The following is an 18,749-nucleotide window of genomic DNA, read 5'->3' as shown; positions in this document are numbered from 1 at the left end:
TACAGGGATGCTGGTGAGGGGCTATTCATTAGGGACTGTAGTGATAGGACAAGAGGTAACAGGTTGAAACTTAAACAGGGGAAGTTTAGACTGAATATAAGGAAGAAGTTCTTTACTGTGAGGGTGGTGAGGCACTGGAATGGGTTGCCCGGGGAGGTTGTGAATGCTCCATCCCTGGCAGTGTTCAAGGCCAGGTTGGATGAAGCCTTGGGTGATATGGTTTAGTGTAAGGTGTCCCTGCCCATGGCAGGGGGGTTGGAACTGGATGATCTTAAGGTCCTTTCCAACCCTACCTATTCTATGATTACTCATCATGAATGGACCATTTTTTTCAAGGAGGTCTATTTATTTAGGTAGCACTAGTCTTCCAGTGAGTTGCTTTATATTCTTGATAACAACATACAATGACAGAAAATTTATTTCAATGACCTGAATAATGAAGAATACAATCTTGCATCATGCATTCTTACTTTTTGGAAAAAAAAAAGAAGACCACAAAAAATTTGTGTTGTATATCACACATAGCAAAGAAGTAGGTTATCTAAATAGCTGCTTATTATTATATCTGCAGGAGAACTGAAGAATAAAGTGCATTACTTGGTGCCTCATTTAATGTCTTTCACTCAACGCACTACTCATACCTGGAGTTTAATTTTACTTTCATGAAATAAATCCTTTACTGTGAGGGTGGTGAGGCGCTGGAATGGGTTGCCCAAAGAAGTGGCAAATGGTTTATCCCTGGCAGTGTTCGTGGACAGGCTGGACATGGTCTAGGGTGTGGTGTCCCTGCCCATAGCAAGGGGCTGGAAGATGATCTTAAGGTCCTCTCCAACCTTACCTATTCTATGATTATGTTGTAAACCACTTTACTGCAGAGCATTAAATCTACTCAACTTATATTAACAGATGTATAATTGTACACAACAGCCAGCACGTACAATATTTCCTTTGTAGGCACCCAGGTATTCAAATGGAAGGCCAGGAATTTACAACTGAAAACTTTAAAGTCTGTTTTACAAATTTCTGGCTTTGCAATTTTTCGAACTGTGTTTCCCACGCTATGCTCTTCCAAGTACATAATGAACTAAAAGTCCTGATAATGTGCCATGTATTCATTCCCTAGGAAAGACAAAGCTCTTTGAAATGGTATGTTTGAGAAAATTGTATGTGACATGCTATTAAAATTTACCCAACTGAAATGCCTTGTGATAAACCATCAAAAACTGAGAAATATAATTTTTATTTCATCATGCAGAATTTAATCAAAATTTCTTGGTAACCTGTTAAAAAATCTAAGTTCATGGAAGATTCATACTGCACTACATACGACTTTGCTTACCCAATACTGAAACAGAAGACAGCTGGCTCATTTAACAGATTCCCAAGTTTCAGATGTGATGTAGTTTATGGTAGCTCAGAGGAAAGGACAACTGATGACACACTAATGGATCCTGTGCTTGGATCTAGCTGTTAAATTGCAGAACAGGACAGCACAAACAGCATCCTACTGATCTTTGTACTGAGTGCTAGGGATGCCTTGACAAAACCTCAGCCATACAAAATATACACTAACTCACGATTATGTCAAGCCTCTTAATTAGTGGGACAACTAATTGTACATGAAATTGAGTCTTTTAATTGTAAATGAGAAAATAAAGAAACAGGAAGACTACCTCTACACTCCTGTAAAGCTACCTGCTTTACAATTCTCTTAAAGAGGTGTACACATTCCATATCTTTCACTGTTACAGGTGTGTATACAGCTGGCTTAAAATGGTTTAATTTGTTCAGCTTTGATAAATAACACAGGCCCACAGAAGAGATCTGGCCCAATCATTCACCTAACTCAAAATCCAGATACACAAAACTTATATTACAGAGGACTGGAGATGACAGGTAAATCATGGAATATACATATGGATAACATATCTTGAAAGCAACAGTTACTGCTAAAGCTGTATTGATTCTTTATTTTTGTCACTGGCAGTAATTCCCAGTCACAATACAGCTGCAAAAAGAGGCTACAATGTCAGGAAAAGGACAAAAAAAAGGGGGGAGGAAGGGAAAAAAAGGTGAGAAAAAGGTAAAATGTCTGTTCAAGCCTAGCTAGTTGGTCTAGTTAACTTATGCCGATTCACGTGGTAAATGCCAAACAAAAGAGTGATTTGACTATCAACCTGTCCAGCTGCCTTTGATGTTTCCAGTCCAAGTCAGGTACTTGTGTGAACTAGGTAAGGAAGGGGTGGTCTTCCTTACCTAGTAAGGGAAGACTTCCTGACCTAGTAAGGTAAAACCCAAAATAAAATAACTCATAATCCTGATTCCATAGTAATAGTGTTACAGAAATAAAACCAAAATTAATTATTTACACATGGGACAAACACAACAGGAAAGCTGAGGGGCTTTTAGATGCTCTTCCTGTGGTCATAATTTAAGACTATGAACAGCCCTGTACAAAACAAAAATTTTAAACAATATTTATATTCAAGTATAATGACATAAATCAACACTGACAGTAACTTCTAAGCAAAGTAAAAATAGTTTGCAAAAGGATGAAAGAAAATCCATCAAAATGCTAATAAACATTATTCTTCTTATCACTTGCATGTGTTGAAGCAAATGATAAAACTTGATAGTGGCCAGAGCACAGAATCAAAGTCAGGATTTGTAGTTCAAGGCTAAGCTCTCTTGGTTATTTTAGGCAAAATCACTTCACATTCTCAGCTTATTTTGGTTAGTTTGTAAAAAAGCAGTATGAGTAACAGCCTTAAGAAGCACACTGCTGCTTCTATGCAGTCAAAATCCAGGTACTAATACACGGTACAAATATAAGCATTCCATGAAGCTTGCAGTGTCTATATTCTCTGCTCTGGGAGTGCTTAGTCAGCTGTTTTGACTAGAATGGAAACTAATCCAATATACTACAATGGCCCCAATGTTTACTGTTGCATTCTAAAGAATTTGCTCAAGATTTCTCCAATTTAAGTAAAACAGTGTTTTTTCATCAAGCAATACTGCATATATAAAACAAATCTTCACCCATCTTTCCATAGGACAGCTAAATTATACCAATATTTATGCTCTTTCTCCCTGTCCCAATTCTGTCCCTGTCCTAATTCAATTCTGCCAGACAGAATGAATGTAGGAAGCAGCAAAAGAATTTCCTGCTTATAAGGGAGGATTTAGGGGCTGACAGCTTAAAAAAGACCCCAGAAGAAAATAACAAAAATAGTTCTGAACTGATAAAGTCCTTACTCTAAAGCTGTCTTATGATAGCTTCAATGAGCATTAAGGTGTAAATTGTTAACAGTCAACATGAAATGAGTTAACTTCCCCAAAAGGACACTAAGTTCTTTTCAATAAACTAATGGCACTTTAAAAACACCTAAACACTCCCATCCCAAATTATGTATGAAACAGACATTACCTATACCAAAATAATGAATCACATTCCATAGTTCGTAAAAACACAAGGTAGATTTGTGACTTGCTGTGTGTGGCTATACACAACTTCCTGAATTCAGGCATTGTCTTTCCATTATTTCCAACATACTAAGTAGCATTGGATAATGCCTGTCCAGGACTTATTTCTGTTTCTTGACACTGCATAACTCTGATTCTTAAAATGACATTCATGGCTCAGCAAAAATGTGCACTAAGTCCAAGACTCCCAAACTTACTGTAAGGTGCAGGTCTCCAGAGAGGCTCTCTATGACAGCATTATTTAGACTGCACATTTCTTGGCTATGGAAACAAAGTAGTAAGCTCAACCATTCACTATTTTTTAGAGAAATCCAGTTTGCTTCAGAACTGGATTTCTGTCTCCAACTTATATCCTCAGTTAATGGTTTTGGATATTTTTGGTGAGAAGAGGACAGAAAGAGGTGATAATGAGCTTGCTGCTGAATGCCAAGAACAGCTTTCTTCTCAGCTCCTTGAGGAATTACTATGCTATGGGTTATCCACTTGACCTCTGTGAGAAAGCAATTGCAACACCTGAGAAATTACCTTCTTCGCATACTAAAGGAGATCACAACATTTCCTGTCCTGTAGTGGTTAAGGTTCTTCCTGAAAAAGTCTGCAAGTGTAAGCTTACAGCTCATCCAGGACATAGCGACACTTTAAAAGGGTCAGTCATGGTGCTGCATGGATAACATCAGTCAAAAAATTCAATTCAGTAAACGGTTTTCCCACGTGGAATTATACTCAAATATATTGTAAACACAAATATGGGGAAAGGTCATAAAAGTATAAAGAAAGAACTGTGAAGCTTCCATTGTTGTTTCTTAGTTTCTTTATTGCTTTAGAAAAAAAAAAACATATTAAATCAAGCTGCTTCTTCAACCCGAAAACCTCAGCAACAAAAAAGAAACCCATCTGCCACCTCTTGTAACTTCAGAAAGCCACCAAAAAAGACTGTACTCAAGCCTGATTTATATTTTATAATACATTAAAGTATGAGTAGCAAACTGGTTCATTACACTCTTTATCTACTATAATTTCACCATGAAAAATAAAAGGAAGGAAGGCCAATTCACTTCTAATTGAGTGCTACCAAGCCACAGACAGGTACATTAAACCAGCAGAGGGCAATAGAATTCTAGAATTTTGCAAAATTGGGATGTAATTCTGGATGGAGCTTTATTTATTATATACATTTTCTGGCAAAAGTGACTTAAACATCTAACTATTCATGATCTTTAATCCCAGATTCCTGAAGATCACATATAATTTACAATAGATTAATTAAAGCCGTTCAGCATATATCAGATTTCTCTACTGACGTACCAGTATAGACAGACAGATGTAATACCGAGTTACACATAACGTTAATTAATGCACAGTAACATACTTCTTTCTCAAAAAAGATAATAGAAAGATTTATGAAGTTCTGTTATCTGTGGAACACTCTAAGGAAACTAAAGTCATCTGGGATGAAGGATGTTCAGAACCTGCAGAAAACCCCAACATTTTCATGCCAGAACATCAGACCTTCATAGTTCTAAACAAGGTTAAGTTCCAAGATATGGATATGCTGATGTCTTCCCCTGTCTACAGTACATCACATTTTTATTTTAATCTATTTTCATTGTAGAGACTACCATAACTGTTCATCAAGGTTTAAATACATCCGTTAAGATACAGATTTCATGGATTCTCACTTGCAGTGGTGAATCCATCTGAAGAGTTTTAAATTGTGACAGAGCTATTTTGAACATCTTCTAAAATGTCACCATATTCTTTTGGCATCAGGTGGCTCAGCAGTGAGTGTGCATCTGTGTCACTGCACTGGAATAGTGTTATTGGCTCTACCCACAAAAATAATCCTCCAGCAGCAAAGTTGTTATTCAGGTCTGCACTCAGAAACAAATAAACTCTGTAAATCTCACAAGTTTATGGTTTTATTTAAATTCTGATAGTGGTTCTTAGAATTACTGATGTCTTGAGATGAAGCCCAGTTAATAGCGCATCTAAGTAGTCCCCAAAAGGGTAATAATTATTTTCAAGTTTTCATTCTAGTATCTCTTTAATTACTATTTTCATAGAATCACAGAATCATAGAATAGTTAGGATTGGATTTTCCTTTCCCTATGTCAACTTTCTCTGTCTTCAGTGGCAGAATTCTCTCAGAAGTTCTCTCAAGATACAGCATTCCCTTATTCGAACATCCTCAAATAGTCCTCAAGAACAGGATGAGCATAATAGTCAGAAAGGTAAAAGGGGACAATACAGAATACAACTTGCAAGTTAATAAAATAATACCACAGTAGTAGATTTTGTCTTGGCATGCAAATTACATATACTGCATGGTTCAGAAGGTGAAAGAGAGAGGATGAGCAAAACCAGGAAGAAGAGTATCATGAAGAATTCTGAAACGTAACTTCCCTAGGAAATACGAACCACCCAAAAGGATTAACATCCAAGCCTACCCCTGCATGTGTATCATGCCCTTTAACACTTTTCACCAACATTACCCTTCACTTTTTCTTAACAAGTCAGATTGCTGTCCGGAGTTGAAACATTACAATCTCTGCTTATGTAAAGAAGCATTAGGGTTCCAATAGTGAAAGAACAGCCAAATCCAATGATGAAAGCTAATATATGTTATTTTCATACTTATTACTTCTTGATCTACTGCAGAAAATGCTTTCTCCAGTTCTGTGTGATGTCCTCAAATTCACTGCTGTTTGTTTTAAAACAGTTATGTAAGCACAGGAACCACATAAAGTCTGCCTACATAGTTTTTCTTTTGTGGTCCAGCTTCTTCCATAGTACCGATACATGACACAGGCACGTTCCTGCTGGTTTTCAAGCAGGCAATTTAACATATTTCTACATTTAAGGGATTACCATTCTGAGAATGGATAAGATTAAGACAGTATCAGAAGTGGCAGAATAGAGATACAAGAAGAAAATTAATGAAAGCAGACACAACTTCTTGCCAAGACAATAAAGCAAGTCTTTCAGGATGTGAGTTTCCTAAATAAAAGCTAGCAATTCAAGAGTAGAGAATTCTAAAACAGAAGCAATTTCATCACAAGCATATCAGAGTAAGACAGAAATGATGAGTAAATATAACAACTAGATGTAAGAATTAAAAAAATCAGTATAGAAAGCTAATGCATTACAGAAAGTCTTCTAGCTTTACAGAAGGCTACTAGTATACTGATGCTTATGAGAATTACTTGGGCCAACACAGTTGTGCAAAAAATGCAAGTTAAGAAAGAAAACTTGTCTTAAATATAAAAAGAACCCCACTAATTTTGCTTTTCAAAATTAACTGTATCATTCAATAACTATATACAATCCCCTGGTATTTACACAAATTCTAAAATAAAGACTAATATACTATTTGTTATAAAGTAACAGACATAAATATTAGTATCAAATATTCCACTGTTTTCCACAGTACCGTTGGACCAATATTCCACTTAATTTCGGCTAGTACTAGATGCAAAATTTGCCTGATAAAGACAAATGTCAATACGTCTTCACCCATTATCACAGATATCCACATCAGCCATTAGGTAGCTTCTCTGCGACTTCATAGCTGATACAACAGACAGCACATTTTAAATTATGATGCTTCGTTACATAAGCAACCTCAAATAGCGTTTTTCTTGGAAAAACGTTTGATGGTAATAGTTAAAATACGATAAACCACTCTGAATTTCTCTAGTACTGCCTCTTCAACCTTCAGAGAAAGCCCTTATCCCTACCCGGGAATGCCTCCCACCCCTAATACACTCTGGAGTAAAGTGGTCATTTATTTAGGCGTTCTGAGGAGTAAAGTCTTCCTTCAAATGAGCATCTGTTACAACTGTTAACAAAACTTGGTAACTCATTTCAACTAGGAAAGTATACACTTGAATTCATTTCATTTTATTGCTAAGCTCCACAAAGCAGCATATATATATTTCACTGTGGAAAACATTAGAATTCTTTATATTGGTGTCTTAATATGGAATTGGTGTCTCAATATGGAATTCTTCCGGTTTACCTTTTTACCATTAACTTCAATTTTTTTTATTAAGTCACAATTTTATGGTCACCTTGAAGATTATTTAAAAAAATTAAAACTTAAACAAAAACCACTTCCAATAAACACAGACTAACATCTTTTTCATAATTTGAAAATGGTACTAGGATGAATCCTAAGATGACCTGAATAGATGTTCTGTACTATATTCAGAAGTTTTAAGTAAAATTATTTACCGTATTTTGGTAATCTTTAAAAAACATTGAATAAAGCAATTCTTCTATTTTAGGTAACTCTATTTCCTTCTCAATAAAGAAGCTGAAGGTGTACAAATGGCCTACAAATGATAAATGAACAGACATGCAGATAAACAGCCAAGCAACTGGCATACCTTTAAGGATTCCAGTTAGCACTAGTCTGCAAAGTATCTCTGATGTTTCATTGCAAGTTCTAGAATAAAATTATCAGTATCCAATTGAAATTTTATTCAAAGTTTGGTGGTTTACAGCACTGAAATAAAATAATACTAGTAATTAACAAAAAAAATCAATTCTTCTTTCTATCCTTCCCACTTATTACATAAATTCATCATAGAAAAATTATAAAGCAGTTTCCAAATGCATTACGCTAAATAACAAATGTCAGTTTTAATGACTTACATGCAGTCCGTTAAGACAGTCTATTGCATTTGGGTTATTCTTTCTGAAACTAGATCGGCACAATCCAGGTGCACATCAATCCATTAAAAACAAGTGAGTCGGAAATTTAAATGAAATACATGTGATTCTGAAAAATGGTATTGCTCTGGCTACTGAAATTTAAAGACAAGCTCATCTATAAAATACGGAAGCCATTCATTGTTTGTACACAGAACAAACTTTACTTTCATAATAGCATATTTTTATTATGTCACTTCCTTTATTTAAACACACATGATCAGAACTGTCACTTCTGAATGCCAGATAACAAAAGTCTGCAAGAGTGTTGCTATCTACTGTGTAATGAGGTACAATAAAGTATTAATTACAACATTTTGAAAAAGATCCCCCAAAAGTGCAGAAGGTGTATTATGATCTGCACATACAGGTCTACAATAGTCGAGGGATGCAAGAAAGACTGTTTGATCTGACTGCCAAACCTGAAAAGCTGAAAAAGAGATGGAAGATAGAGAAGTGGACACTCTGACCATGACTTGGCATAGAATAGCAGTGAGGAAAAAGCTTTTGCTTCCTCTGTCTGCTGTCCAGTGGACAGGCTGAAACTAGTACCTGCCACTGATCATCACTCTTCCTGCACAGTAGAACTTCAAGAAATGCAGTGTAATCAGACATCTTGCACTTTGGCAGAGAGACACAACTGAAACAGTATCCAAATCCTATGAGTCTGATAAGGCCAATAATACAATTGTCAAACTGTCATCTTTGATGGATTAATAAAATGGAAATATAATCAAAATATGTCCTCTTCAACTTGTGCTTTCTCCCCACATACAGGAAAAGACCTCTTTTTCACAGCACCAGGGAATACTACGTTTCTATTTTATACACAGACAAAATCACTGAATAGGAAATAAGCATGGGTCATCTGTACCAAAAAACATGGAAAAATTCTTTTATCTTCATGTATAAAGGCATTTTATTTATATTGTTTCAATTTTAAACAAAATTCCAACAGTATTACTTATGGTAAACTAAAACCTTTTTCTAACCCAGGAGGAAAAGACGTGTTTGTTTTTGTGACATTAACAGTATGCACCAAAGTCCACTGTCACTGATGAGTCACATTTTGCTAACAACTCATGTCTAATATTAAAGTTTTTTAAAAAGCATTCTGACTATTTTTTTTCTAGAAAAATTCAATTATTATCCCAGGCCACAAATATGCAACCAAGACTGACTTCCTGTCTATGAGTTTAATCCCACCAGCTATGAGTTAGAGTGGGATCAACTCCTGCTAATCAAGTTTCACAACAGATCACTCACCAGACTTCAGGAGCTGGAATTCTGAAATTTCAGCAGACATCCCAAGAGCTGATAGAATGCTGTACACAGGGTAATGCTTTTGTTATTTTAATTAGCTGTATGTAGAAATCATCTTTATGCAAGCAAAGACATTAAGACCTGTTATATCATGCAAGCTTGTTCCTTTCTATACATTTTTTACTGTTTTCCCAAGAATATTTTAAAATACCTCAAGGCTAGAGCATTGACTACTTCTTGGGAAGACCATTCCAGAACCTTCCAATATCACCTCTAGAAGTATGCTTCTCTTACCACTTGCTTGCTTTCATCTGCTGGACGCCCACTAAAACACATCCTTCTCATTATTTATACACCTTAAGCACCTTCTGTCTGCACTATGTGTGGCAACGTAGAGCAAAGCTATTTATGAAGAACAGGTAACTGTTTCATTAGTGCTCTGTTTGGTGTTTGGTAAATAAAATGGAACAACATTTATATACACAATAATCCTTTCATAATAAAAAGAACCAACAGCCTTTGAAGCAACAGGAATGTCATTAACGATAAAATCTTGTGACATGAAATCCCATCATAATTTCCCATCTAAATGCTATAGCAAATATAGATGGCAAAATATATATTTTACTGATATAACTCTACATTTTTAGATTCACTACAGGATTTCTCATTGATAACTCGATTTGGAATATCACTTGCACAGTAATACCAATGCAGACACAAATGGAAACCTGCTACCAAGAATACTGTGCAGTTTCAACAGGGCTCTGTGAAGTAGTATTTAATATGCTGCTGGCATTAAAGATGATATTCTGATAACTGAAACATCAACAGAAACAAGTACAGACTGTGAAGCACTTCACAATTTTTGGAAAGCATAAATACAATCGCATTTACAACACAGATAATACTGTTCTGCATACTGAAGCAAAAGTATTGGAATACCTGCACTCGGCCTCCAGAAGAGTGAAATGCATCTTCAAGTGTGCACGTATATGGCAATTAAAGTAAAATTGACAAGCAACTCAGTGCAAAAGGCATGACATAGTTTGACAGCACACACATACCAGTTTTCCTTAAGGTACTTTAATAAAAAAACAAATAATCACCCAAATGATCTTAACTTTAGTTTGTACACTCCTCTGGACTTACCAGAGACAGAACTGCAATATGCTGTATTAAGCAACAAAATTCTAATCATTTAGCTAAGATTTGGGTAAATGGAAATCCAGTGAAAATAGAGCTTACGAACTGTTATTACATTAGAAAGCAGGCAGCTCAAGGGAGAAAAGTAAAGCAGCAGGATTTGATATGATTTCTCCCCAAAAGAAGGGAAGAACAACATTAGTTTGGTGTAACTCCAGAGCAGGAATTTGTCCAAAGGGTTACAGAGATGTTATGGGGTGGAAAACCTACACCAATTTTTCTTTAAGAATACTGATACAGACCATTCTTCCTGTCACAGGTTCAGGTCAGGTAGAACACACTCTAGTCTAGGATACAATTTTGAAAACCTCTAGAGAGGCTGAAGAGTGCTCAAAAAAGTTTCCTTTTTATATACATTCCAAATAGAATTTCAAACTGTTAATTTTAACTAATTGCAGCAAAGTTTGTCAACTGATCTTACGTTCTGAAAAAGATATCAGTTTGTATTTAGTATGAATAGTTTTATACCAAAATAAGTACTTTTGCCAAGGAATTGTATCTAATGGGACATACCAAAGGGGGTCATCACTGAACCTGAGGATTAGATCTGGGAAAAACAAAATTCTTTTTCTATTATGCACGAACAGCTGGCTTTTGCAAGCTAACAGTCAGGTTACTTTAACTTTTAATTCAGGTCTCACAAATAAAATTGATCACGTTTTTTACATCCAGGGACTCACAGTTTCCAGGGATTATAGCTTTAGAGTTAAATCAATACTTAAGCAAGCTTTACAAAATGTGGAATCTAACAAAACTACTATAAAATAATCTGTACTTCTCTAGGTAAAGAGCTATGTGGACTCTCTTGGCCCTTCTTATTAGAGAAACTAAAAACCAGAAGATGAAACAAAATTACAGTCAATCTTTCTTCATAATACAGGATGAATGCAGTAGCAAGAAATAAAACAGCAAAATGTATTTAAGTATCAGTGCCAGCAACAAATGACAAACAACTCATGATTCTGCTGCTGCTGCTCAAGGACTCAACAGAAGGAATGGAAAAGAATGAACTGAACATGTAATTAAAAATAGGAAAAAGATTATTTGCTGGGATTGAAAAATTTAATCATGCTAGCTAATATGAGAATGAAAATACTTCATAGACTTTCCAGAAAGCAGCCTTGGGGTATTATGTACACCTCTAAAATAAATCCCATTTAAATAAAACTTTTCCATAGTTCAAATGATTACAAGAGAGAAAATCTACCAATTTATGCCTTAGATATGTAGAAAATACTGGCTTAAATAGATTTCAGGAAACTTGCTATGCATATAAAATTGTTCTTGCCTTCAGCAGGTGTTTCTAGGTTCTATGGCTTGTAAAATTCCACATTTTTAATTCTAAAAGTCACATCACAGAATCAATTTCTAATATAAAACAATCAGAAAATGTTCAATTAGAATGGATAGTTTAAATTAAAAAACACTGATTTATTTCTCAGCTCATTGTTAGTTTCTATTTGGCTAACATAGGAATCTCTCTTCATTTTATTTATGGCTACACATAAATGCCTCATACACCATCTGAAGGATGGAAGGCTATATTTTTCTTAACTTCTATCACATGTTGTTAATGTCTAGCTAGACTGTCATAGTAACTACAATTTTTTAGTATCACGATGTACCAATTACCAATGATTAAACTCTTATTTCCCAACCTAAGTTGTACACCAATATTTACATTAAAAAAGTCCACGTTCTGAACTTCCTCCTGAAAAGCAGGACCTAAGCTAACTAGAAATGGTGAAAACGCTACTATATTGGCACACTGCAGTAACAACAGCCATACACACAAACGTTCTGCTTTTGAAATAACTGCTTGCAGAAGTTGCTTATTTACATCTGCTTATTTACCATCATATTATATGCTATCACTATCAAACATTATGCAAAAACAACCCAACACCAAACCAAAACAAAAAACAAGCGTAAGAAACGGAAAACAAATACACAATTAAAATAAGCCATTCATAATATTCTCCAAAGTTAACAACTCCACAGACTGAAAGCTTCACATGCCAAATAAAACGAAAAATTACTCCAACAAGCAGCTTTTACACAATAACATCAGAAATTATTTTAAAATATTTTAATGAGTCATTATAATTCAATAATTCCCTAACCCATCCTATAAGCCTGCACTTAGTTCTGTGTAAACTTATCATAATCATCATCACCCTACATCAGTAGGTGTAATTCTGGAGCAATGTTCATAACAGCCTATTAGCAGACTTTCATTGTCACTAATCAATCTTAGAATGAACCCTCTTACCCCGCCATGTATCTCTTGCTGTCGCTTTCTTCACTTTAACAATGTATGTAATGTAAAACAATACAAAATTGGAGTGGTTTTCAATAAAAACTTACCCTGTAAAAAGCAGTTGTCAGGGGTAGCAATGCTGCAGCAATGTTATATTCTTCTGAAGATGAACAATCCTTCAAAAAAAAAACCATACAAAGAAAATAAGCAAAACTATTTTCAATGTTACCCATTATAATTTTATTTCTGATTTATGGAGTCTTTCTGATGCCCTTCCTACATACATTGTAACTTTTAATCAATTTCATGTATGAATAACATGAATATATTTATATATGTGTGTATATACGCATACATTTTCTTGATTTCTGCTACATAGGTATTGCTATGATTCTTCCCATTTAAGGAATTTATTAGCACCTTTCTAACTCAGATGTTTGAAATATAATTTCACCAACAGCTTACACAGAGAAAGGAAAGTATTCCTCATTTAGGAAACAATAAAAAATGGTAGCTTGCTTCCACTTGGGTCAACAGCAAATCTGACTAAAATGGAACTGATATGATGACCAAAGAATGTACTTTCAAAGAGTTTACACAAAGGAACCGACATTTATTTAATATGAAATGATCACCTCCACAACATCTACAAATGTTTGGCACAATGTTAACTTTAAAAGATGAAAACCCATTCTCTTCACAGTCTCAGAATGCCTCATTCAACAGTCAAGTGTGTCATTCGTGACTCTCTAGGCTTAAAAGGGAATGCCAAAGTAAATCAACTAGTAATTGCACTGATGAAAATAGTGATTTTATTACGGAAGTCTTTTAAGAGAAACCAGAATTGGAATGTAATTTAATATTTAAAAAACAAACTACTTGAATTTTTAAGACTTAAGAAAAAAAAAAAGAAATAAAAATACTCGAGTTAAAAGATACTTTCTTTTCTTTTTAAAGTGACTAGATTTTTTCCATTAGCTCTTTTTGCCAACACTGAAGAACAAAATGTGCATATTTCTGATAGACAAATGTATCACCACTGTGATACATTTCCACTTGAACAATTCATTTGAATATTTCTAACATTCATTCTTACAATGGGCACCCTCCAACTGAAACCGCACTCCTATCTATAACATCTGACCAAATTCCAAAATTGAAATATCTCAAGGGTTCCTCTGCCCAACTTTTCATTCATGCCTTCATCTCATATCCAAGTTTTCTAAAACCTAACTAGCAAAAAGTTGGCACTAGCCAACTGTGATAGCAGAGTTACTAAATCTGCATTACAGGAACAACCATGTTAAGGATGATTAGGATGTTCTTTGTATTCATCTCTCTTATCACTGCTGAGCGAGGTTTAAGAAAAAAAAAGAATCACAAGACTGTTTTGCTTCTCATTACTCTAAAAATCCATTGAATCCTTTCTGATTTTCCAGTAACATCATTTTTGATTACTTCAATCAAGCTCATCTAAACAAAAAAAAAACCAATGTCCATGTAATGTTAAATACAGTAGCATTTAGGAAACTACTTACAGGTGTATTCTGAAAAGGTGTATAAGTTCATAGATGTGAAACTTTATTTCTGCAGTTACTTCAGATTTGACGTGTGTAGCTCTGCATAAATTCATGTGTGTTGACTATGCATGTGTCGTGGTTTAAACACAGCCACATAGTCTCTCTCTCACACTCCCTCCCTTCCCCCCCCCCCCCCCCAGCTCCTGGAGGGATGAGGAGGAGAATCGAAAGAATGTAACTCCCATGGGTTCAGATAAGAACAGTCCAGTAACTAAGGTATAACACAAACCACTGCTGCTACCACCAATAATAATAATGCTAAGAGAAATAACAAGGGAAGAGAATACAATACCACCTCCCAAAATGAGCCCGACCCAGAAGAGAGCGAGCCCTTCTGGGTAACTCCCAGTTACCTCCCCAGGCATGACATGCTGTGGTATGGAATACGTCTTTGGCTAGTTTGGGTCAGGTGTCCTGTCTCTGCTTCCTCCCAGCATCCCCTCCTCCCTGGCACAGCATGAGACTCACAAAGTTCTTGGTCAGAGCAAACATTACTTTGTAACAACTAAAAACATTGGTGTTATCAGCTCTGTTCCCAGGCTGAAAGTCAAAACCACAGCACTGCACCAGCTACTAAGGAGAAAACATGACAGCTACTGCTAAACCCAGGACAGCATGGAAAACAAAAAGTGTGCAAGTGCCCACACTTCCTAACACATTCCAATCTGGTAGAGGAAAACAGTAAGAAAAGAGGACACTGAGAAACTAAATGTATGTTCTAATGATACCTTTTAGTATTGTGATATATATATAAAAACCCCAAATTAGTTTGTAAAATGTTAACACAATAAGATTAAAGGACACAGACTCATCTTCTTTTAATTTTAAATTTCTGCATTACTTCCTATTGTTATCCATTCCTTAACCCTCAGTCACTATTTACCACATTTATTTGGAGTTTAATATAAAGATATGGCAAATAGTATTTTTTCACTTAATCAGAAAACTTCCAATTTAAAACAACCTTTAGGAATGCTCAACAGTTTTCAGAAAAATACATATCTTATTTCAGTAGGTGCTTATTTATAACCAGGTATAAAATGATCCATCCTTATTGTTTCAAGTTATTATACTTAATCCCTTAGCTCAAATTACTTATAAGAGCTTTGGCTTTTACCCAAAATATACACAAAAATATCTTTATAAAAACTGAGCAATGTATCTTCACCTAGAGAGTATTCAATACTCCAAGAGCTAACATATGTCTCAGAGATATATATCATCACCACATAAACAACACAGTAGATTATTTTTCCATTCCTTCTTATAAGTATGAAATTCTCCACATATTCTATGTCAGCAGTACCCCCTGGACTTGTAGTATGGAATTATTATCTCTCTATATATTTTCTCCTCCAGCATATGACAAGAAATGTAAAATGATCTCAGCTAGGAATAAAGTATAATACTGCTATTCTAAGAATAGTGCATCTTAGTTTCTCAATTATACAGGCAAACCAAAGTACTAGAAATTGCATATATTTATAGTATGCAATCAATTCAGACTCCTTAAACAAAGCAATCCATTTGCCTTGTATGTAACAATGTCTTATTATGAAAAATATCTCTTATTACTGCTACAGAAGTAGACAAATCAAATACCATAAAATAATTGAAGCTGTTCCTCCTCATTTGCATGAAATGAAGCTAAACCACATCTGGGGAACAAAAATTATCAGCAAATTAATTTCCAATGATTAACCCAATATCCTAGACAGTGAAATGTAGACTTCCATTATGCCATATGCAGAGTACTACTTTGAATCCATATGTAATTGAATGAAGACCTGGCACATTATTCTGGTCATACTGACTACATATTCAGACTGGTGCTGAACTCTGTAGCAGACTGGGAGTGTGTCAGGAATTCCTGTACATTTAATATAGTTTCACTATAGTGAATTGACACGTGAATAATAAAACAAGAAAGCTTTTCCTTACATTATTTACTTTGATAAGATGTGATTTACTTTTATGCTCCTCTCAGTTTAAATATGCAACAAAATGTTGGTGGTTAGATATCGTCATTACATTGCAGAACTGACAGCTAGGAAGTTTTGACCGCCTGGATGGATGCATGGGACTGACAGTATCTGGCTTTTGGAACCTGGTGGTTGGATTAGGCTTCTGGTACTGGAGAGGAGAGGCAATCCTTCTCCTCATTCTTGACTTCAGAGGAAGTATTGACCTGAACTTCTGTTTGGAAAACAAGGTATTGCATGTCATCATTAAGTTGAGATGTCCTCCAAAATCTGATCCTAGTAATGAACAGCTAAGAAGAGCCACCTTAGGTAAAGGTTTCTCCTTGATCTGCTACTGAAGGTGCAGGCCCAGATTCAATACAGCCCTTAAGCACCCTTTAATGTCCCACTGACTACAAGAGCAAGCCGAAGTCAGTGAAGCACAGTGACAGCCAAGCATAAGCTTATACATTTTCCTGAACAGGCTGCAGTAAATAACAACTGATACCAAGGGATTTCTGCTTTCACTTAGTCACATGATAAAGATCTAGGAGATATATATTAAATAACTGATAACACTTGGAGTGCAATTTCCTTTTTAAATCCATCTTAATAGTCTCAATCATCAATTGCTAGCTGATGCAGTATGTTTCCTGTGTTAAACCACATTCTGCTTTGGGCAGTAAGCTTTTCAATCAGACACCACATTTTAAATAATCTAAAGAAATCTGAGTATGCTGAAAACTTGGGACCCAATTTTGCTATACATTCAGCAGCGCTATAAATGATTGGAATTTCCCGCAGGCCTGACAATCACATGAAATTAATGTAGCATACAGTGAATGCCTTCAAACTTTTCAGAGTGAAACACTAAAGAAGACAGTTCTTTATCCATACTTTTCTGGCAGCAGTCTGCTGCATCTATGCTTTATTAAAAATACTGTTAAAGTAACTCTCAGTGTTGCATTGTGCCTCCTGAGAAGTACTGAATGTTGTCAATTTTCATGAAGGCCAAAAGCCTTCATCACCATGCAGAACTAAGCTCATAATGAATCAAGAAAAAAAAGCCAGAAACTTGAGGGTCATGTGTGCTTTTAAGTACTGTTAAGTCAGCATGTATAAGGTAACTATAACTAAGTGCAGCACACTGGCTATAAATTACAGGTGAAATACTGGTTCCAAATTCAGCAGATGATTTCAGTAGTGTGAGGATTAAGCAATCCAGTTTAGAAAAATTGTCAAAAGGAACAGGGATTCACCATGTAGAACTGCAATGTAATTCAAAATTAGAATTGAATATTAATACACCAATTTTAGAAAAAATCATTCGTTTTCATTAGACAACCTGAATAAAGTTTATGCATCCATATATAAATACAATATTAATGTAATTGAACTATTGAAAATGTAAGTTTTTATCAAAGAAAGCCTATTCTACGTTAATCAACGTCACAACCAATATCCTTTATATTCAATTCCTTTATATTCAATCTTAGAGTTAAAAACCCAACTAAATAAACTGTCAATTCTGCAATTAGATACTGACTGTATCTAATATAAACTGCCTTAAAACAAAGGTCCTATTTTGAATTTCCAATGTAAATTTTACAAGTGTTTAAACTACAAGTTTTAATTCCACAGATGAAGCCATTATCTGAAGCAACAGTCAAAATGACATATTTTGCTAATTAACTGCATTACTTTTTACTAGCAGTGGATAATTAGTTTCAAAACATAGTCTGAAATCTTCTTACTGAAATCACAAGCAAATTTTTTTCAGTGAAAATTAATAGTTACTTTTGTTCCAACATTCTTGTACAGTTTTGCCTAGTGAAGCTAACATCACTGCTACCTGCTCCTCTGCTTTACAATGGGATCTAAGTTTTCTCTTTGTTTTCTCACCAAACTTCAAAACAAACCTTACTGAAACAGCTACAATTTTGTTAAATGCAACTCTTCCAGGACTTGAGAAACAGAACGGAAGACAGACATACCTAGGAGGCCCATATAGCTGACTACCTGTGAACTTAGCTATCAGTAGAACTACAAGAACACACTCAAAACTCAGAAGATATTGCCTTCTGTAATTCTCATTACACTCACAACTTCTCATTTTGTAAGGATATATACAGTCTTTCAAACTTATTAACTCACAAAAACACCTCTTCATTCACAAATTACCATAGCACATTTTAAGTGTTACTCATTAACACAAGCTTTTAATTTTTGTTCACTGTTGCAATCATTCTCAGTTAATAAAAACAAAACTGTACACTCGTATTG

General features: G+C 35.1%; 1 protein-coding gene across 1 annotated transcript in view; it reads right to left on the bottom strand.

Moving 5' to 3' along the window:
• The window catches only part of SBF2 (SET binding factor 2), a 258,529-nt gene that overhangs the window by 59,144 nt on the left and 180,636 nt on the right, over positions 1-18,749 (bottom strand). Inside the window, exon 17 of the mRNA XM_034062016.1 lies at positions 13,033-13,101. Within this exon, the coding sequence (XP_033917907.1) occupies positions 13,033-13,101 (69 nt within the window). The remainder of the gene's footprint in view (positions 1-13,032; positions 13,102-18,749) is intronic.

Source organism: Melopsittacus undulatus, chromosome 4 (assembly GCF_012275295.1).
Source record: "Melopsittacus undulatus isolate bMelUnd1 chromosome 4, bMelUnd1.mat.Z, whole genome shotgun sequence".
In the NCBI taxonomy this organism is placed as follows: domain Eukaryota; kingdom Metazoa; phylum Chordata; class Aves; order Psittaciformes; family Psittaculidae; genus Melopsittacus; species Melopsittacus undulatus.
Note: the sequence above shows the minus strand (reverse complement) of the source record. Positions and strands in the feature narration are given on the sequence as shown.